This window comes from Strigops habroptila, chromosome 4, assembly GCF_004027225.2.
Source record: "Strigops habroptila isolate Jane chromosome 4, bStrHab1.2.pri, whole genome shotgun sequence".
NCBI lineage: Eukaryota > Metazoa > Chordata > Aves > Psittaciformes > Psittacidae > Strigops > Strigops habroptila.
In genome coordinates, this window is record NC_046358.1 from 17,345,276 (window position 1) to 17,368,557 (window position 23,282).

General features: G+C 37.7%; 1 protein-coding gene across 2 annotated transcripts in view; it reads left to right on the top strand.

Moving 5' to 3' along the window:
- The window catches only part of PPM1A (protein phosphatase, Mg2+/Mn2+ dependent 1A), a 36,050-nt gene that overhangs the window by 4,647 nt on the left and 8,121 nt on the right, over positions 1-23,282 (top strand). The window contains exons 2-5 of one of the 2 annotated variants that reach the window (XM_030485191.1): positions 10,524-11,375; positions 13,408-13,525; positions 18,479-18,587; positions 21,168-21,225. In XM_030485191.1, the coding sequence (XP_030341051.1) occupies positions 10,542-11,375; positions 13,408-13,525; positions 18,479-18,587; positions 21,168-21,225 (1,119 nt within the window). In that variant the 5' untranslated portion in view covers positions 10,524-10,541. The remainder of the gene's footprint in view (positions 1-10,523; positions 11,376-13,407; positions 13,526-18,478; positions 18,588-21,167; positions 21,226-23,282) is intronic. The other variant, XM_030485192.1, reaches the window with a different exon arrangement.

Genomic DNA, 23,282 nt, shown 5'->3' on the forward strand with positions numbered 1-23,282 from the left:
AAAAGGTCTCTAAAGTCTTTAAGATAATAGCTTACAAACCCAAGAAACTCAAGTGTAACATGACTTGTATTCTGATAACTGCAGTTTAAATAAAGCAAAGCACTTAAATGTGCTTATGCTGATATGCCACGTGCAACTGAATTATGTGGGACTACTCAGATGTATGATGTTGCTCTCAGGCTTAATGCCTTGCTGGATTGTGACCTAGAGGATGAAATGTGCTTTCATGTTTGGGTCTCAGCTGTAATTTGATAGATTTTCTGTATCTATGTATACAGTTCATTTTAACTGCCAACTGTACTTTTCATCTGGAATTTGAATGGTAGTCTGTATTCTTCTTAACCATATATCATAGCTATTTGTGCATAAAATTATTTTGATTTTTTTACTTATAAAATGCTGTTAAATGCAGTAGCCATGAGAACTGTGTAAACTGTGCTTAAGCTCTTTCTGTTTGGAGATGAGTTTAAGGAATTCTCCAGCTGTCTGCTAAATTAAGTAAATCCCAGTCTTCAGAAAGGGGTCCACAATGCAGAAAAATGTGGGCACGTAAGTGGTTAGTATTAAATTGTAGGAACATTTCGTGAAGAAAGAATCGGTTTTATCAATAAATAATTTTCTGGTTCCCCTAGTCTAATTATAGTAAGCATTTGGACAGACCCTTCTTAAAAATCTAGTATTTCTTCTCTCTGTAAAGAACCATTCTGAGGCTGCAGAATGAGGCCGTGTATGCTTAGAAAATGGTGGCATTAGTACTGCTTGTATTTTGAAGAACAGATGAATTTGTCAGTGTTCTCATTCGGTGACCAGAATATTTAGAGCTGCAATGAGTCTCAACTTTGGACTCAGGAGAGCACCTTACTGCCTTGTTTATCATGGGCAAATCAGTCAACTCTGCACTGATTCTGATAGAAGTGAATTTGGAAATTGGTGTGACCCTCAGAGGAAAGCCTTATGTCCTGAAAGTTATTGTCTGCATAAAAGGCTAAAGCAATGGGGTTTTTCCCTTGGTTTCTGTTTTTATAATTTTATGTAGTCATGGGGGGGAAGGGGAAATCTACTTTATTGCAGCAGTCATCCTCTATCCTTGCTCTTTGAATGAGATAGGAATGCTGGGGATGTGAGGGCAAAATAGCTTTGTAAATAAAAGCTCTGTGTGTGTGTGTGAATGAACAAACTCTGGCTTTTCCTAAGCTTTGAGGATTTGACTTCCAGGTCTTAATGTGATTCTGGCACAGTTTTGATGTCATTTCCTTGCAAGCAAAGCCAGGTTACAGCTCTACACTTCAGAACATTTCCTGTTTTATTCCCCTGTGTAGTCATCAGGCCTTATGTCTCGCATATGCTGCTTTTCATATATTCTCACTAGAATAGTGGTAAAGCTGCTGGGATTAGAACCCCACAAATATTTTCATGTAAAAGGAAGGGTATGGGAAATTACATATTGTCTGTCTTTGAATTATTTTTATAATACTGAGTACTTGGCTAAACAGGAAGTTTTGGGGCCTTCATGCAAACATCATCTAATCACTGGGCACATGCATTCTGGTTGTGTTTTCTCTGAATAGTTTATTTTACTCCCAAGCACTATTTGTGTTAACATTTTCATTTGGGTTTTATTCTTCCGTACTGATAAATAAATTAGTCGTAAGACATACCAGAAATAGGTGGCTGATGCTTACTGTTGAAGTTAGGAAGATACGAAGTTTGAAAGCTTTAATTATTTTTAAAGAACAGTGACCTTGGTGAGCAGCTGGAGGTGCAAAGACTGAAAACTGAAGAGGAGATGGTGTGATGATTCCATGTGTTCTATTTTCTTTAAGGTGTATAAGACTATATTAACTTAGATTTTAAAATGTTTGTGGGGAGGTTATTAGTAAAACAGTATGACAGAAGGATGGTGGGATTCTGTAAGAATTTGTACACATTACCAAAAGTGACAATACCAAATTATGCCAACTGTAAAAAAGTGGCAGTTTGCTGAACTTCATCACCACAGATGAGAGAGTGTGTGAGTAATTTTTTTTGCTGTATTTCAGAAATGATTTGATTAATGCTCTTGGTGTTCTCTTGGTTTTTAAAATAACTGTTATTTAAGCCTCCCTTTGTTTTTCGGAGTCTCAGTGAATAGTCCGCCTTCGGACTTTTTTCCATATAGCATCTTTTTCCTAGTTTAACACTTCAGATAAAAAAAACTGACAAAGACAAATTTGCAATAGCTTGACTTCACTTCATTGGCTTTTGAACAGCCTGAACAGTCCTGGTCATTCTCATAAGTCATTCTGGTCTAAAGGTGTTTTGCCCGATAACTTCACTTGCCTCTCTGTGGTTCTTCCACTAAATAAAGCATTCACCTATGAATCTTTACCTTTTTTTTTTTTTTTTTTTATGGTGTATATCGCTTGATTGATAATACTAGCAGCGAACAAAGATGCTGAGGCTTTGAGCTGTAAATGAGAGATCAGAAAAATGAAAACTGAACAGCGGGGGATTTAGCTATTTAATCATTTGATATGTTCAGATCTGTTCAATTCCTGGACTTACAGTAGCTTGTACTCAAGAATTGTCCATTAGGCCCATGATGTCTAGGATTGGGCTAATATGCTGTTACGATGGTCGATGACAGTGGCAGAGCACTCTCGCTATTACAAGTACTGGAAAAAAATGTAATTAAACTTTTAATGACTTACTATAACTCCATTCTTCTGTGGTGTCTTTTTTTGTTTGCTTTTCGCCCATGTGTTTTTCTGGTGAAACTGTATTGCTGTGCATAGTTCTGTTGGAATAGCTGCATAGAACTGTATACTCTTTCTGACATGAGCAGTTTAATTGGAATTCTTATTTTCAGTTGTTTCTATTGGTTTTTAAAAATATTTGGATCTTACTGAATCTCATTGATACATAAAATGAAGCAAGGCCTTTCTTCTGGCTTCTGTCTGCCTAGATTGCAGCTTCTTTGGATCTTCCAGTTCCTTTTTACAGTGCTTGCTTCAATGGGGCTTTGAATTTTGGCTGGAGTCTGCAGGAGCTTGTGTGCTATTAGCAAAGCAGTTTTCTAATCTCCGTGTCTGAAATGGGTGTCTTTTGTTTATCTTCCAACACTTTTAAGTAAGAAATTTTTTGAAAATGAAGTATAACCAGAAAGGTGCTGAACTGAACACCAGCATGGGCATGTTTTCTGCTTATTAATGCTTTCGAGCAAGGACCTTGGCGTTTTCATTCTCATACCGTCCAGACAGCAGCATATGAATTTATGCAGAGCTACCTCATTCATTTTCATAGTACTTGTTAATGCCATTTTGGTTATCTACACACTTTCATAGTGATTTGGTTGCTTGTACTTTGATGCTGCTGCCTAGTGTTTGGCTTTTGGTTTGATTCTTTTTCCTTATGCTTTCCCACCTCTAATTTATAGTACAAATATTTAGAAAGAAGCAAGAATTTTGTCTGGGCCGAGAAATACTAATTTGTGTTCTCAGAGTGCCAGTCGTTTTCGGATCCTGATGAGTAACTGGTACTTGTGGATGCAAGTTGTATCTCCTCTCAAAATCAGTGTAGTGATTTTTGTTCCCAGCAGTGGTCCTGGTGATTTTGGAAGGAAGTTATTTTCTTCAGTAACTGACTATATTGCAAAATCATAGAATCATAGAATAGTTAGGGTTGGAAAGGACCTTAAGATCATCTAGTTCCAACCCGCGCGGGCAGGGACACCAAACACTAAACCATGTCACCAAAGACTCTGTCCAACCTGGCCTTGAACACCGCCAGGGATGGAGCATTCACAACTTCCTTGGGCAACCTGTGCCAGGGCCTCACCACCCTCACAGTAAACAACTTCCTTATATCTAACCTAAACTTCCCCTCTAAGTTTGATCCCATTACCCCTTGTCCTATCACTACAGTCCCTAACGAAGAGTCCTTCTCCAGCATCCTTGTAGGCCCCCTTCAGATACTGGAAGGCTGCTATGAGGTCTCCACGCAGCCTTCTCTTCTCCAGGCTGAACAACCCCAACTTTCTCAGCCTGTCTTCATATGGGAGGTGCTCCAGCCCCCTTATCATCCTCATGGCCCTCCTCTGGGCTTGCTCCAACAGCTCCATGTCCTTCTTATGTAAATGAAAACAACTCCATAAAGAAATCTTGAAATCACGTCACTGTGTTTCAGATTTCTTCAGGAACCACTTGTTAGATGAATTACCTTTTTCAATGTCCAGGGCTTTCTTTTTCAAAACTCAGATTACAAACATCTCCTTCAGAAAGAGTTTGAAACTCAGCCAGTGTACATTCATATCGAGAATAGCAGCTCCTAGTTTAACCTTGGAACAGGTTTAGGTGTCTGCAGGCAAGGCAGGTAGGAGTAGAAAAAGGTGTTTTAAGAAAGCTGAAACATGCTGTTGGAGGGAGGGTGTTAACTTAGAAATGGTTACCTTCTGTGTTCCAGAAGACTTTTGGAGACTTCAGCAATCCTCTCCTAAGTCGTACCTACCCTACCATACAGACAGATGAAAAATAAATTGTAGGAAAACAAATGGCATAAAGTATTTTGCTGCTTAGTACTGGGAAGCATTCATAAATCTGTCAGCTGTTAGCAAGGAAAAAGGATTTTAAGTGGAAGAGAAATTATGTTTAAAAAACCAAAACAACTCACAAAACAAGTTATCTCAGTGAAATGGCAGTGCCTGTGGACCAGCTATCAAGAGGTCAGAGCTCATAGTTGTCTGTGTCAGAGGTGCAGTGATTTAGTGTTTTCTGCTGTGTTATGAAGTTGTACATGTAATCACTGTTGCATATTAATTACAGGGAGAGAGGGAGGGTAAGTGGGTAAAGGTTGAAAGAATTCATACTTTCTCTTGTACACACAGAGTCATTAACTTGCTTTTCAAAACCTGTGGGGTTTTTTTGCCTTATATCACTTGTGTCCATGTGTAGACATTCTTGCCTGTCTGAAGGCCTGTTTCTGAGAGCTTGGATATCTCTCTTTACTTTCTTTAAATTAATGTTTCCAGCTGTCTGCCTTTTCCTGTTCCCTTCGTTTGCCACATGCCATAGCTCCTACATCTGTCCTAAAGCAGAAGAATTGTTATTACAAACTTCCTTGCCCATATGTGTAGTTTCTTTCTATGTTCTTCTGTTCACAATTGTCTTACTGAAGTATAATGTGGACTACACTTGCATTTCCAAGAAGCAAGAATTCTGGTGGGGAAATTGTGTGTTAGTCCAAGTTTGTTAAAATAGCATCATTTCTGTATTTTCTTTTACTACTTTTCCTAGACAATTCACATTTCCTAGTTGGCCATGTATTTCTGTGTCTGAAAGTACACACTCAGAAACATCAACTGTAATTTTCAGTACTTTGTTGATGTTGTTGAACCGTGAATGCCAGAACTCAGTCATATAGCCTCCAATAGTTTTTAAATAGTTTCATTGGCAAGAAGCTTTTTCATGACTTCATTCAGCCCATGACTGTGGTGTAATTATGTCTCCTCATCTGCATGTTCTGTTTTATTTTAGTCATTCTTCCGATCCCTGGGATGATCTCTGACATGTTGTTTGTTAACATTAATTGATGTGGGGCATCCAGTATGTACTGTCAGTTTTTCATTCAACGGGCACTAACTTCTGAACATGGTTCCACATAATTTGCACAATTATGTGCTGACTGGTTAGTGCATCCAGTCTGCTTAAGGTGAGGGGAAAAGTATCATGGATCACATGGAAGTTGAAGGGATCAAATGCTGGTTTGGTTGGTTTGGTTTTTTTTTTCCCCCTTCGCTATTCAGCAGCAGTCTGTATAATTTGGTGACTTGATCTGTGTCCGGCAGTTCAAATAAAAGTTGTAATCTTTCTTTATGGTGCTCATTACAACACGCAGGGCATAATGTCGCTTGGAGAATTGTTCCAGGAAATCGGAGTGTGGGGACATTTCTCAGCTTAGTTTGAACAAGCACCCATGACTTAAGCATGGTTCATATAAGCAGCTTATGCTAGTGGAAGGACTATAACTCAAACATTGTTTTAAAAGGATTATTACATTACAAATTGTTGAAGTACAAGTTTCAAATGGAGGTGCTTGGTTTTCTTGGACAGCGAGGTTAAATCCTTGTCTGAATTCCTTGGAAAAATAAATTGTCTTTTTACAGTGGTACGTGGAGTTATATTAGCTGTCCTTTGTGAACAATTTAAGATTTATCTTCATTTGAACCTTCAAGTAAATCAATAAGCAAATAGCAAAACAGCAAAATTTATTTTTGTGTGTATCAGGAGGCCTTATAGTCGTGCCATCTGGATAGCACAATTTGAGGGACAAATGAAGGGGCAAAGAGGTTTCCTGCATTCCAGTGATGTATCTGTGGTTGTCCATGGTCTGGTATACTAATTACCCTCCTTTTCTTTGCCACTCTGTTCTTCAGTGGCATCTATTTTCAAGGAGTTTAGCTGCTGACTCTTTGGCATGCTCCATTCATTATTTCAGTTTTGTTTCTAATGCTGCAGTCCTTTGAATTTTGGCACTCTTGTGTTTCGTCCAAGATCTCATTACTTGTGTTGATTTTTCTAGGCCCTGTACAGTATTCTTGCTTTTCTGTCTGCAAATCGCAACTTGAGTTTTTCATGCACTTGCTGTAGAGGCTGTCTTCAGCTTGACATCCACAAAATCACCATCTCAGAGGTCACGGTTTAGATGCATAGATGGGTCCCCTGCATATTTGGTTTTACATGTAGGGGTCTGTTTTCATTTTGAGTTTTGTTCAGAAGCCTCTCTATTCTTCAGAGCCAAAATCCAAGGACTTCGACTGCAGAAAACTCTTCTCTTTTAGGAGTGGGTGGTGTACATTCGCCACTAAACTTCATGATTAAAGTGCATTTTCTCTTACTTTGGCTTTAATAGGAGTAGGAAGAATGTCTCCTTTAGTACGTATGTGCATCATTGAAACAGCCTGAAAATTGAGCATTCCAGAGTGGAGGACTGTTCTGTCTCCCGCTATGAGACTGCAGTTTTCTAACATGACTGCAGAAATGTGTGGCTGGGCTAAGAAGTGCAATGGGAAGGGTAATAGAATTACTTGAGAATAAGGGTCATAAGATGAGGACTCTTGTTTAGGAAGATGCCTAAAGAAATACGCGAGAGGGCTGGATTAATCCATGTTGGGAATCTGTTGCTTTGTTGCACATCATGCAAGCAGACTGTTCTGGTTCTGACTTCTCTCTTTAGTGTTATTACATAAAGTCATGCTGTAACTTGGGTGCTGGCACTGCTGTAAGTTAGTCTGATTTGCATACAGTTATATGCTTAACTAAAGGTGTCGTTCCAACTAAATCAGCATAGTGCACAAACCACCTCCTGAAAGAACGAAGAATGTACCAGTGATTTAGGTAGACACTGATGGGTGCAGCATGTTTCTGTAGATACGGACTCAAAAACAGCCTAAAAGGTATTTTTAGCAGGAAGGAGGCAGGATTTTCTAATGTCAGCTTGTTTGTTTTCTTTTAAAACTTAAGGTGGTTTTTTGTTGTTTGGTTTTTGTTAGTTTTTTGATTTTTTTTTTTTTTTTTTTTTTTTTTTTTAAACCAAGACTCTTTAAATTCTGCAGGTTTTAGCCACACATAAAGGTGTGGGGGGAGAAGTAGTAGGTAGCCTTCCAATTTATAAGAATTCACAGATTGGTCATATTAAACTCAAATTTTTCTGAACAAGAATTGAAATTCCGGTAAAACTGAAGGCTTGGCATATTCATCATATCCATGAGTAAACTATACTTTCCCTTCAAGTTCATGTGAGGGTTTTGAAAACCTGGCTTACTCTATTACAGATTTAGACCTGTGTTCTGGTGGAAGTATGGTCAACTAAAGTGTTTGCAGAGAAGGCAACTGCAGTCTGTTATTGCAGTTTTCAGAAGTTGATTACTTTATGGTATGGGCTGTGAATAATTTCCTAAGTAGAAGTTACATGGTCACATCGTGGTTATCCTTCTGTCAGGTTGTATGTGCATCTATGGTGGGTCGCTCGCACCCTGGAAGGGTGTCAACATCTCACCTACAGAGCTTAATTTAGAATAGCAGCAGCTTTCAGTTTACCTTCTAGGAAGGGATAAAGCAACTTGATTTTAAATGGAGAGTGGATTTGTTAACTTTTGAAGTGTGCTAGCAGTTCTGTGTGAGTTGCTGGAACTGTATGTGACCTGACTGTGTGTATTTTTAATTGTGGTTTACATGACAAACTACTGAGAGGGACAAATAGCTTCCAAAGCACAACTCTGAATATTGTGTAATTAGTGGTGTGAGAAATTAGAAGGAAAACTGCCTTTTTTAGTCCAAATTTGGCAGTGCTTGTGTTCAGGTTAACTACCTTGTTCATAATGCTGTTCTGTTTTAAACACAGTAATAATGTAAAATATTTCACAAAAATGTGATGATTGCCAGGGCATTTCCTACTTTTTGAGCTCTAAATTAAGGTGAAATAATTGAATATCTGCATTCTATTTTATGTTCTCTTTGACAATAAGAAAGTGTTAGATGTTAGTTTAAACTCTGCTGCTATCATGGAATGAATAAGAAGTCTATTATTCTGCAAAATAATTCCCCATTTGATTTATGGCAGCATTCTGTAATTATTTTGATCACTCTGACTTCACTAGAGTTGCATGTGAAGATAAAAAAGTCTAAGTCATATTTTTTTCCTAGCAACTGCAGTAATGTGAACCTCATGCATGTGCTTAGGATACAAGACCAAGTGTACACTATATTTTGTTGGCTAGTTACAGTTTGCGTGGGCATCAATATTATGTGTTCACTTGAGAAGACACAGAACTTAAGAGCAGGGGTTGGGGGTGAGAGGTAACAGAGGTGTACCGCTGCTGACATCTCTGTCCGTACAGCTGAAGTATGTGTGGCTTTGTTTTTGCTAACAAAGCATGCGAGCCAAAGAGCGTATATCCAGTCCCTATGCCTCACACTTGAATCATTGTTGTGGTGAGATCAAATATAAACATTTCTTGACTGTTTATTCCAACACAGATGTGTTTAAAAAGGTTGATAGTGGCTGGAAGAAAGAATGTGAAAAGCTTTTTTTGGATATATAGCATAACTTATAGCTGGAGCTGTATTGCAATAAAAGCATGTTATCAAAAAGCAGTGTTATAACTTAGAAAACTGATAAATGTGTTCCACATAGAAGTTAAAACCTTCTAAATCCCCTAGTACTAATTTTTGTGCTAGTGCAGCTGCTTAGTTGAGGCCTCAGGTAAAATCTGTTTCAGGGACTCTTCTCACGGTTAATTTTTGTCCACTGTCTTCAAATAGAAAAGCTCATAATCTTGTTCCATTACCTTGTATTGTATAACAGTGATTTGCACACTCTTTGATGCTCCCCAGGGCTGTATTTGCAAGTATGTAAAATGTGTGACCTAGTTTGTATGATTTTTTAATAATGAATGCACAAATAAACTGATGTGGATTAGAAGGGTGGGTTGGATGGTTAGGGTGTGAAAACCATGAAGATAAACCAGTCAGTTTATGCTGCCTGCAAATAATAATTCTTATTTTCTTAAGCATGAATATTTGCTGCATCACATCCTAGTGAAGGGAGGTGGAGGAGGACAGGGTGTGCAGTATATTGGTCTGGCTTGAATAAAGAAGCATGAATTTACAACACATGTGATTTTATTTCCAAACAGATTTCCTTAGACTTGTCAGGGGCAGTTGTCTTTCAGTGAAGCATGAATACATTAAGGGTTTAAGTAAATGTGCAGCACAGACATCTGAGAAGCTTGCTGCGTAATTTAACTGAAAATCTAAGGATGAGCTTTCACAAGATGGCTGAGCCAAACTAATGGCTTGCTGCTGCCTAAAGGGACAGCTGCTCTGTTCCTTCTGAGTCCTGCTCCTAGTTATCCAGTGTTGCTTCTTCCTTTATGTAGATGCTGGCATCATCTCGATCATCCAGATCACTTTATCTGTTAAAAAAAAAAAAAAAAAAAAAAAAGGCACCAACCACCCCCACCCCCCAAACCAGTTTGCTTTTGTTTCCACATCTCCATTGGAGAAGTGGGGTGTGAGCCAGGACTTTATGGCCAGCAGGTAAGGATCTAAGGAGTGCCACTGTCCTGGAAACATTGAACTTTTCATTGGCTCGGTAATCACAGCTATTCAGATGTATGCCAGTTAACAAGTCCTCTTTCAAACTGATTTCATACAAGACATACAAGACTGATTTCATACAAGACAAGAGACGTTTGTCAGAACCATGAATGATAGTGGAATGTAAGTTTTTAAAGTAAAACAGCTGAAAATACTTTAAAAATATCAAAAGCACAGTTCAGCTACTAGCAGTGTCCTTGTTGAAATTGGATGAAAACAATGCAAATTTTACTTGAGATACAGAGTAGTCACCTTTTATCTGTGTATTTTTATCATCTTAGCATTATTTGGGCTATTATTTAATAGTTTCCAATAAAACGTGTAAACAAGATAATTAAGAAATCTTAATAATTCTTCATTGTTTTTCTTTTTTTTCTTTTTTCTTTTTAGAACTGAAGGAAGGCCATCATGGGAGCATTTTTAGACAAGCCAAAGATGGAGAAGCATAATGCCCAGGGGCAAGGGAATGGGCTTCGTTATGGTCTGAGTAGTATGCAAGGCTGGCGAGTTGAAATGGAGGATGCACATACGGCTGTGATTGGTTTGCCAAATGGACTTGATGGATGGTCATTTTTTGCTGTATATGATGGACATGCTGGATCACAGGTTGCCAAGTACTGCTGTGAGCATTTATTAGATCACATCACGAGCAACCAGGATTTTAAAGGGCCAGATGGGCCTCCATCTGTGGAAAGTGTAAAGAGCGGCATCAGAACAGGTTTTCTGCAAATTGATGAACACATGAGAGTCATCTCTGAGAAGAAACATGGTGCAGACAGAAGTGGGTCAACAGCTGTGGGTGTCATGATTTCTCCCCAACATACATACTTCATCAACTGTGGAGACTCGAGAGGTTTACTTTGTAGAAACAGGAAGGTTCACTTCTTCACACAGGATCACAAACCAAGTAATCCACTGGAGAAAGAGCGTATACAGAATGCAGGTGGCTCTGTAATGATTCAGCGTGTGAATGGCTCTCTTGCAGTTTCAAGGGCACTTGGGGACTTTGATTACAAATGTGTCCATGGTAAAGGTCCTACAGAACAGCTAGTCTCACCTGAGCCTGAAGTTTATGAAATTGAGAGATCAGAAGAAGATGATCAGTTCATCATACTGGCTTGTGACGGTATCTGGGATGTTATGGGAAATGAAGAGCTGTGTGACTTTGTAAGATCCAGACTTGAAGTCACTGATGACCTTGAGAAAGTTTGCAATGAGATAGTTGACACCTGCTTGTACAAGGTAGCCAGACTTGAGAGAAGTTTACTGTGTTTTCACTATTAGAAGTTTATGAACAAGTTAATAAGTGTTGAGTCCAGTCTATAAGTATCCAATGGTTTATGTTAACGTGACTTTGACAGTAATCACCATGATTCCCACAAAAATGGTGGTAGAGGGGAAGCAAACACACAACAGAAACAGTACAGCTTTCTGGGTGGTTTTGCTTAATGAGTTTAAAATCATGTGCAGTTATGTTGTGATCACTGGCAAACTAAAAGCTGATGGGAATTTATGGGCAAGCCAAGGACAATAAGTGCCCTTTTCTGTTCCACAGCATACTTTACAAAAGCTTAGCTCTTCAGACTTAAGCAGGCTAGAGAATATTCTTTCCCTTCCTTTCTTGGGCATATAGTAGTAACATTACTGTCATAACTACAGCAAGATAAATGCAGAATGAATGAACCTTGACTTCATATTTTGCAGTTTAAAATTTCTTCTTGACTATATGAAGATCTGACTTCCTAAGTTAGTTTTTATTCCGGTTTAATGACTATTTTTTATTCAGCATCATGTGATACAACTCTGAAACTAGCTCAAGTAGAAGAAGGTGGAAAGGTTTTTTTTTAACACATCTGTGTAATTTTGTCTGCAATAACTTCTACTTTGTATTAGTAAGTTGCAGGATGGTGCAGTTACAGGAGGGAGTTTCATAGCTTGACACCTAATTTTGCAAGGAAAGCTTTCTATAAGAGCAAGTAGTGACAAGAGATAATGGCTTTAAATTGAAAGAGAACAGATTTAGATTAGATATGAGCAAGAAATTCTTCCCTGTGAGGGTGGTGAGGTGCTGGCACAGGTTGCCTGGAGAAGCTGTGACTGCCCCATCCCTGGCAGTGTTCAAGGCCAGGTTGGACGGGGCTTGGAGCAACCTGGTCTAGTGGAAGGTGTCCCTGCCCATGGCAGGGGGTTGGAACTACGTGATCTTTAAGGTCCTTTCCAACCCAAACCAGTCTGTGATTCAATGAAGAAAGCCAACATTTTTGATACTAGAGAGACAAGACAGCATCTCCGTTCTTGCCATGTGGCTGAGAAGGTCGTTGTTTCCCTTTTGGAAAAATGTAATTGTTTTCCAACACTTTGGCAGGTTGATAATACATATATTTTTGTTTACAATTTTCATCTGGTAATTCTGAAAACAAATACCTGGGAAGGAACAGTGGCTTGTGGATGCTGTAAGCTTTGCAGTAGCCAACTGTCAGCACCTTGCCATATGCCCGTATACTCTTGTTCTTGCTTATTTCAGTGGATTTCATTGGTGTTAAAAGTTAAGCATATGGATGCATGCGTGTAGACCAGAGCACAGGGATATTGAAAGCAAACAGTTACTTTTCATAAGCAGAACGTGTTTGTATTTTAATGTATTCAAGTATTAGGGTTCTGTTTAGTTGGAGTTTTAAAAGTTTCCATTTCAAAGAATAGTTTTGTAAAGGCCTGGGCCCCTTCCAGCTGGTCTTTTAACTGATTCTCTCCCTTGTAACTTCTTTGTTTTAAAAGAGAAGAGAGGAAAAAAGAGGGGAAAAAAAAACCCCTGATAGCTGCGGTTTTAAGTGGAAGCACTGTCTGAATTCACCTCTTCCCTATTCAGTGCTTTTAAGTGATAATGGTTTTGTTTACCCATCTGATACTCAGCTGTTTTCCCAAAATGATTGGGTAGTACTTAAAATAAGATGGAACACAACTTTGTAATTACACAGCACTCATTAGTAATGTCTGTTTTTCAAAGACAATGGGGCTGTCTGTCGTTGGTCTCATGTAGTCTTCAGACCATAAAAGTGAAGAACAAAATGACTTAAATTGTGCTGAAAAAATGGGCAGACTTCTGGAATTTTTTGAGGGGGTAGGAGGAAATTAAGGATAATGATAATATTAATCCATAGTAGTAAAAGTTGTATTCTAATACCATATGACTTGTGAATTTTTGTGTGTAAAATGCTTTGATGTGTATTTAGCCTGGTGTGTATACATTCTCAAATCATTTTTTCTTTTCCACCAGGGCAGTCGAGACAACATGAGTGTGATATTGATCTGTTTTCCGAATGCACCAAAGGTATCGCCAGAGGCGGTGAAAAGAGAGGCAGAGTTGGACAAGTACCTGGAAAGCAGAGTAGAAGGTGGATCATTTAAAAAAAAATAAGTAACTTTGTTTCTAAACAGACCCCCTGGCCCCCTTCCCCTTCCAACAACTAAACTTTTAACACATTCGGGCTTTTTAATAGACCTTCAAGTGCCATTGGCCATCTAGCGTACATCTCTGAAAAAGGCACTCAGTCCTGCTATATGTCCTGAAAAAATCTACCATGAAAGCGCAGCAGCCTGTGGCCCTGAAAGTTACTCAGAACAGCAGATAAATAATGCATTTGTGCTCTGTGTTCTTCATGAGTCCATTGACAGCACTAACTTCCAACCAATAAATTTTGGTTCCTGTTATATGAGTTAAATGAAATAATCAGAATATCTTGCAAAGAGTGAAGATGGTAATTTGAGTGCCATTTTTCCGGATAGTTAAGTACAAATCAGCCATAATATTATACAGTTATGGTAGGGTTACAGCTTGATTACTGTCATCTTTAAGGCACCTGCTAACGTATTCATTTATTTGAAAGTACGTCAGAAATTTGTCAAAGCTAATCTTTAAGCATTCATGATGAACAAAAGCTGGGAGCTCGTCTTACACTGATAATAACTGCAGAATTTTGCCTCAGATTTGTATTTGAGGAGTTCTTAAGCTTTAGACTGAAACTGCAAGTCTTAACAAATTTTGGGTGACCTAACTGAAAACGATATTTGAAATCAATTTGATTTAAAAGATTTCTCATTATATCTGGATTTATAGTGCCTTTTGATATTTAAAAACAACCACAGCTTGGAGTTTGTTTCTGAAACATAAGACAAGCTGTATGCATTATTTGCATAGGTTAAGTCTATTTTTGAAGTGGACTCCTCTAGACCTATATGTTACAAGTCTAGTTATGTGTATATACTCCACAAGTCCTCAATAGCACACAGGGCACAATACACAGAGTTCTTCACAACTACGATATCAGTGATTACTAAGTTAGAGGAATATATTGTGCACTTTTTTCCTCTCCTTAGCTTGCATGAAGATGACAGTGCAGCTTCAGAAATTTCACAGAGAACTTGCCTACGTGGGAATTCTGGGTTCAGATAAATCAACGTGCAATTTTAAAGCACTTTTTACCTGTGTAGGTGTTCCTTCAGAAAGTACCACCTTTTTTAAAGGCCTTATTCGCCATGTCTTGGCAAACTACATCTGTTCTGCCCCTGAACAAATGTCCAGACATACATTTCTGTGTTTTAAGCTAACACTTCCCTAATAGGAGAAGTTGGTGCACAGTAAGCGATAGTGTGAATCTTTTTGACAGGAATATCCAAGTGCATGGTAACACTGCATGAGTTAAGTGTCAGATGGCTTTCTCCATTTCAAAGCAGTGAGCAGTTTTGCACCAGGCATTTGAAGAGCTTACTATGTATGCCCACCCACAGAATTTGTGAAGAGCAAGTGTGCTGTAAAGTCACACATTAACTTACAGCATGCTAACTCTCCTCATTTGGGCAAGTATTACCTTCATATCTTAGATATTTTGTCTGAATTCAGACAAACCCATGACCTACAATATGAAAACACATTCAAGGCTGCATCTTCAGCTGCCCTCATTGTACCCCAGGAATATATGATGAGGAAAGCTGACATTTTTGTACAGACACTTCATTTTGTAAATGAAGAACCTAAACACTGGAACTGTGTATGATTATGGTACATACAATGAATTTGGCTGCCAGTACTTTGCATTTATACAAAAACAAAATTTCAGGAACAAGCAAAGTTTGATATTTGTGTAGAGGCAGAAGGATTCTGTATGTAGTTACAAAGCACTTTAATACTAATTTATAGGGATGATGTCTGAAGAGTTTGAGGAAATATATTGTACTTCCCAAAAAGGTTTCTTTTTTAGAGTAATCCTCAATCTCTTGTCTTATCGTTGCACAAAGATATTATTTAAATTAATGAGTATGTAGTAAACACTATTCAATCCGTCAGGGATTTATATCAGCTGAGTGGAGAATTCGGCCTTTTAGGTCTTACTCATGAGGAAAGTTGAGAGCCTGAACTAAGGCAGAACTTCAAGACCAGGAATTTATTAACTTTGTTACTTTGAACTTTGTAATTCTCAGCAGTTAATTGTTTCCTGGTGTACATGGATAGTGCAGTATGGCTAGTGAGGTAGGGCAGCTGCAGCATCTGAAGCTTTCAACACTACAATGAATAATCTTGCAGTTATCCTAGGATACTTTAAGAATGGCAGTGCTTAACTTTAAAAGCATAATCTACAGCTGAAGGAACTAGAAAATATAAAGAGTACTTTTATAAAGATCTCACTAATCTGTAACTTCAATTTAAAGTTAAAATAGAAACTTGATGAAAACACATATCATGTATTTTTATGCATTTCAGTACTCAGTGTAATCCAACAAGTAATGATGCTTACTAATGGGGTTTTTTTTAGTTTTTTTTTTCCTGGTTGTGCTTTTATTCCCTCAGCCTAGAATATAACTTTATACCATTAAGAAGCAGTGCAAATTTTAAGAATGAATGGGGTTTAGTACTGATGGTCATCTTGAATAAGGAGAGGTGATTCAGGCTTTTAGAAATGTAGAAAGTTTTGTACTTACCATCCCACCTAGGACTCTTCTTTTACTAATTCTGATGTGTTTGTGGTCCAGTTTCATAGCTACAATAAATAATAATGGAAGAAGCAGCAAGTGTGGAGAAGCATCTTTGTGCCATTACTTGCAATAAATCAGTGTTACTTCTAAAGTATCGTGTGAATTTCATGGTAGAAGTAATCAGTCATTCCAAAATGTGTTGCTATTATTTGCACTAGTATGTGTTACTGATGTGTTGACTCTAAAAAGAAAGTTGTCTAAGCTTTTTTTGTTGTCTTTTTTTTTTACATAAAAACATTCCATAATAGATAATCCTTGCAATATTTATGCCTATATAGAGATAAATAATTTTAAGTTAGGCATTATATGTTCCTTCCCGTATTTTTCACAAAATCAAATCTCTGGCTTTTCCTTAAACTTTCTGTGGAATTCCCATTCAGAATATCAAAAAGCAGATATGTTTTGAATCTCTTATTTTAGGGTTGTAAGTTCGTTTTTCCAGTACTTGATGCCATGAAAATGTGTAGAAGGTTTAAAAGGAAATTAAAGGTTGGAGGGAGGGTTACAAGATGTATTGAAAGAAGATAATTCCAATAAATTCAACACAGCTAGCAGACCGACTCCATTTGTTGTGTCTTCAGTGTTCATTCAGTCTGTATCTATAGTTTTATCAAAATATAAATGTGTTCATTTAGTGGAGACTGTATGTTAAATGTACTGCAGTTACAGGTTGTGAAACTGTGTAGTATAGGTAAACTATAAATTCCTTATTTTTGTACAGCAGAACTTCAGCACTAGTACAATGTAGAATATATTAGATGTTCAAAATTGCACAATAAAGGAACTTGGCAAACGAAATCTGAGATCTTTGCTTTTTATTGAGATTTAAGAGTGTTAGATTATTTGTTTTCTGAATACTAGATGGTAAAACGAATTTTGGCTATAGATGTTGAGGAAATGGCAAGTTTTTGAGGTGTCTATGGTGTGTGGTGTCATGTATATAAAAAGTAGGTTTGGAAGTAAATGGCTAAAGGCTTTCTGTTTGCAGAGTTTGACGCTGGTTGAGGGCTAGACAGTGCTTTCACTGTACCTGGCAAATAATTTACACAGCCTGACTGCAAAATAGAGCTGATGCTTTTTGTAAACACACACAGCCCTGAAAAACTGTTACATGCACTGAAAGTAAGTCACAATTGTTGGGTTTTTTGGTTTGTTTTTTTTTTTTTCTTTTTAACTAGAAAGGACTGGATACATGTTGGTTTTTTAAAGCTTTAATGTGCCATATCTCATGAATTAAATTATAAAATAGGAACTCTGTATGCTTTTCTGGAATTACCATTTAGGGCAAAACCTAAATGCTAGAGTATTCTTCAAAAGCGGTACTGATGAATTCCAGCTACTCTTCAAGCTGCGTAAATACTTTATTGCATGAAAAATAGCGTGCATCTACATCTGTATATGTATATATGCATGTATGTACACATTATTGTGTGTGCTGCAGTATTCCCTTGAAGATCAACAGTGCCAAATCTGAAAAATTCATCTCTCTCACAGTTTCTAAGAGCTCACATTTACAGAGAAACCAGTGTTCTTTAAATTTCATAAAATCCCTATTTGAAGAGTGAGTCTTCAGAGGTGGTATGGTCTCTTGAGTTCAAATAAAGTTGTGTGCTTACAAAAAAAAAAAAAAAAGCCTAAAATAAAGACTGAATTTCTTAGCAAATGTGACTGTGGCTACAGTACAGATTCTCTTCACCCAGAAGCTGGAGTGGATCAGCTTTAAATAACTGCCCAATATTCACATATCCCTAAAGTGAGTTGAGGATGGAACTGTCTCTTAGATGTGATGTCCCTGGCTTTTAATTTGTATGTAATAGTTCTTAAAATTTGCTTGTTGCTGTGATGCAGTGAGGTACAAGTATTGGCTAATACACATACAGCCGCGGGAGTTATTTTTAATATGTCGAACTTTTTGCTTCTTGAAAATACTATGCTTTCTATGATGCCAGTAATCTTTTACCTTCTGTTGCAGCGATAAAGCTCAGGGCATTCTGTTGGGAAAATACTGCATCTTCTGTTCTATCTAATGTGTAGCAGGAAAGCCATTAAAGATTGTTTTTGCCTGCTTTTGTTAGGTAGCTGTGTACTTCTAAAAGCAGTGTGCATGTTAACAGTTAGGAATGTATGTCAAATCTGTTACAGGTTCTTTTTCTTACCAAACCAAAGCTAACAATTACCATGTTGAATATGGTCTGTCATATTTTTTTAATATATGTACGTTTACTGAAGCTAAGCTGCCTTTTTATAAAACTGAGTGTTTCAATCTTTTTAAGTTAAATTTGGACTGCACTTACAAAAAAAGTACTTCTGATTCCCAGAGATCATAAAGAAGCAGGGTGAAGGAGTCCCAGACTTAGTCCACGTGATGCGTACGTTAGCAACTGAGAGCATCCCAAACCTCCCGCCAGGGGGTGAATTGGCGAGCAAGTGAGTTCACATCGGTGTAAATGTGGTTTTTCATTTAAATCAAATCTTAACTGTAAGGCCACTCTTAAAAGCGGGGGAGGGAAAAAGGGTAGAGGACGAAAGTTGATAATCTGTTCTCCAATTTGTATTACTCAGTTTTTCTGAGTGGACAGGACAAGCATAAGAACAGAATTAGCTATGAATCGCTACTAAAATTAAATGTCAAACTGTAGCTTTGGGAAGGACTGAGGGTTTTTTTAAGGGTGGCCTGAGTGTGTCTGGTTTTTTGTAATTAACTGGGTTTTCTGGGTGGGAGGTTACATTTGAAGATGCAAAAATAATGCACTGAGTTTAATAGCTACTTGGGTATGTCGTTCTACACTTTGACGAGAAGTGACATGCATGTGATGTTTTGCTTGGCAGTTTTCTTCTCTTGTCTGTAGCTAAAGCAATGTTGTAATTGCTTAAAGTTTGCTTTTGTATCTCTCTGCTGTGACAAATCTGAAAACTAGATAGAAGTCTATGAAAAAAGAAAAGTGGGAAGTTAAATTTACAGCCTTACATAGGCTGGCTTTGTCCTTGAGGAGTTCAGCATTGATGCTTTGTGGCTTCCCAAATGGATGTTCAGTCTTTAAGGAAACAATGCGCTTAGCTTGTTTGCACACCCAAACCAACTGCTTTTTGGTCCAAAAGATTGTTCGTGAACCCATGCTGTGTAAAAATGGATTTGGCGCATATGTTATAGACTATTTTTAATCCTTCAGAATATGATTTTTGTATTGTTACACAAAAACTGTGAAGACTCTAGGTATGTAGTTGAATAAATAACTGTAAAATGACTTCTACAAAATAAAATTGTTCTTGTATGAATTGTTTGACTAGGAAGAGATGTCAATTTTATGTATAATAGCATCTATTTAGGATGTGTTGGTATAGTCTTGAACTATCGATGAGTCATTTACTCATGAAGTGAGTGGCATACAAATTGATTTTTCTCAATCTCCTTTGGCTAGCAGTAGTATCATGGTTGTGAGGTGGTGCTGAAGTGACTGACTTCCATTGGATTTTGTGTCTTAGTGATGCTAGTTTGAATAGGGATTGATAGAAGTATGGATTTAATTGGATGTTAGTGTAACTCAAAGCACTACTGACAATTTGGAAAAAAAAAATAATGCTTTTCAAGAAACCACCTTTTATTTGTAATCAAAGATACCTATTTCTTGAAAGATAAGGGAAACTTTCCAGTTCATATGTGCAATGTACTTTGTGTGTAATTGCTTGATTTTATTGCTTTAAATTCAGTCTCTTCTTCCGTGCCATGTAATCATTCACTAGATCCACTGTGATGTTTCTACTGCTGCATGGTAGTTCCTGACTTTTAAGTGTCATGAGATGATTATAAAGCCTATCATCTGCTTTTTTTCTTCTGCTGCACTCCTTTGTGATTGTGCTTCATGCATTCATGAGCAGTTAAAAGGTTGTTCTTTGAAGTTTGTTTTGTGTCACAGTTGTAGTCTCCTACTTCCTTATACTTGGTTCTGCAGAGGGGGATTTGGAAGAAAGTTACTTTTAAAGTCCAATCTGTAATTCCTGTGTTTTACTGCCCTCTTTCCTTCTTACTCCCCTTTTTCCTTCCTGCTCCCTCTCCAAAGTTGTTTCCTTATTTTCTGGGTAAGGCAAAGGCTCCCTCTTCCTTCAGCCTCACATTGTTGGGGTTTTTGGCTTTGAGTATCAGTTTTAAAGAAGACCTTTGCACCATGTGTAACAAACAAAACAACAAACCACAAACAAAGTGTTCCTTGTTTACATGTTAATTGCAATTTTTCTATTAATATTTTATCAGTCTTGTTCCTATCAATATTAGAAAAGTCGAGAATCCCAGAGATGAAAGTTAATTACAGGCTATCTTAAATATGCTAAGCAAATTTTTTTAAAGGAGGAAGCTGACAAAATTCCTGAATTTTTTAAAAAGATTTTTTACCAGACAAAATTCTGCTCAGTCTGAAGATGTGATACATAGACCTGCTATATGCATTTCACATTTTTTTGAGAAGAGTTGCAGGAGAGTATTGGACGTATTGTTAAAGAGTTAGTTTTGCTTCATGGAAAGTACATTTTGGAATGTAACATGAACAAAAATGTATTTCAGAATGCAATTTGTGTGCATCCAGAAAATAAAAACCCCTACTATTTGTTAAAGTGCCATAACACATGAAGTACTACTGCAGTGTTCATCAAACACACAAATGATGAAGGTATTCAATGTCCATCAAGTTTTCTGATGTCCTTTCTCAAAGTCAAAAAGTCTAGCACCAGGCAGCACTGCAGCCTCACCTGGATGTCAGATTGTGCTCTTCTCCTGCTGAACTCTGAGTGGTATTCAGCCTTATTTTTCCTGAACCTAAAGCTTTTAAAGGATACCATAGCTGTCTTCAGTGTTTAATGACACTTAGTGCTAACTTGCAGTGAACTTGGTTCTGTGAATTTAAAACATTTTAAAGTTTACATTTTAAGTAAAAATTGTATTTAGAGAATTTGACTTAAAAAAAAAAAAAAAAAAGGCACAACCTTAAAATCTTGTGGGTTTGTTTTTTGCTCTAGACGGAGTGTGATTGAAGCCGTTTATAATAGACTGAACCCCTACAGGAATGATGATACTGTAAGTATCCTTTCTCTTACATTATCTTCACCACGCACACAGTCCCAATTATTTCAGCCGTTTTGTAAAGAAACATATTGCTAGTTATTGTTAAAAGCCCCCTTCCCCTGAAGAAGCCGTGACAATGTTGTACTCTTTGGACTATGTTTTTTACTTGTTTTCTTCTGCCTTCTGCTGATCATAGTCTCAAACCCCCAGTATGGTTGATTCTTTTGTCCTCTAGAATTTCATTATTTGTCTCCTGTCTGGGTTTCCAAATGCTTTCCTGCCAAATGGTGCAGAGTCATGTATGGGGTTTTATTCCTTCTTAAGGGAGATTTTTTTTCCCCAAATACCAAGAATAAAAAGGCTGTGCTTGTAGGTTAAGCGGATTTGTAACTATCAGCTCTAAGGATATACTAATTTTCCAGATGGACTGCGTAAGTGCTTTTATTCTTAAGCATAGAACATCTTGCAACAAGCATACAGTTTAGGTTCTTACCTGTCAGTAGCCAGACTGACAAAAATCGACAAACTAAAATATGAACAGTGATCCCAGTTGCAGTTAGATCGCTGGAACCAATGTTCCGTCACCAAAAGTGCTGTGCTTCATAAAACAGTTAAATAGTTCCCTTACCTACCAGCAAAAATTATTACATGCTTAGGTGTGAAATAAGTGAAATGCATCCAGACATAAAGAATTGTGTGTTGGCTTTACAACACGGTGCTAGTTTATTTGGCAGTTCTCATTATCTCTTTAGCATAAAAAATCCTAAATAGTGGCTGAAAGATGCTTTACCTTCAAAATTCATTCTGTAGTATGTTACTGTTGTTGTGGATGCTCCATCCCTGGCGGTGTTCAAGGCCAGGTTGGACAGAGCCTTGAGCCACGTGGTTTAGGGCAAGGTGTCCCTGCCCATGGCAGGGGGGTTGGAACTAGATGATCTTAAGGTCCTTTCCAACCCTTACGATTCTATGATTCTATTCTATGTATAAGTGTACAGTACACAAACTACTAGTTTTGTGATGATATTGGCAACTTGGATACAGAAATTTGCATACTGAATAGTTGGCATGCAGCTCCTGAGTTTTTACTCACTATTGCTTTTATTCTTCATCTTACACTTGAAACAAACACAACCATTTTTGGTCTTTCATATAATTGCTCTCCTTTGCTACTCTGGTCCAGAAGAAAAAGCTGGAGGTGGTACTTTTGCAAATGGTAATTTCAGTGATTTGGAGTTTTTTACTGCACCTCTGTGCCAGCTGTTCTTTATGATTTGTAATGAATTCTGTGTGCAAGTTCGAATGAAGGGTACAGAACTTTAGTGCTAAGAAATTGTCATGTGTGGCATTGCTAGAGACTTAATTAGCCTTTTTTCTCTCTAAGGAATCAGGCACTGCTTTTAAAGAGGAATAATGTTTCTACCACCTTCAATCTTACTAATGATAGGGGAGTGTAGCTATGGAAGCACCAGCATATGCTGTTGTTAAGCCCATCTTGGCCCTTAATTACTTAGAGGAAGTAGCAGGTAATGCTGAAACAACCAAGATTGCTGTACAGAAGCAGTTTGCTTCTAGTTGCACTAGAATCTGTTAAACGCTTTTTCAGCGGTGTGGTAGTTACACAAAATCCACAGTTGCCTGTGAGCCTAAATGGACGAAATTTTACGGGTAATTGGGTATTGGTTGCATGGTTGTTATGCCATGTAGTGTGGCCATACAGTTAGGATTTAGAGCATGGCATGTTTCCACTTCAAATATTTTTATGTTATATACATATCCTTGCGGTTTTATTACCATCCAAAATTAGGGTTTCCTGCAGTTGCCCTAAGTACACTTCTCTAACCTGAAATTATAAGTGTTAAAATTGATCTGAATTACAACAGGGTGTCAGTTGATGACTGTATCTTCCTGTGCAGTGAGGGAGGGCTGAAAACACAGAAGATGGTATTGATAATAACAAATAGCATGAGGCACATCGTGCTCTTTTAGCACACATGTGTAGTTAGGGTGTCCATTTTTTATTACTTCTAACTACTTCGGGAATGTTTTTGAATGATGTCCTGGGATATTAT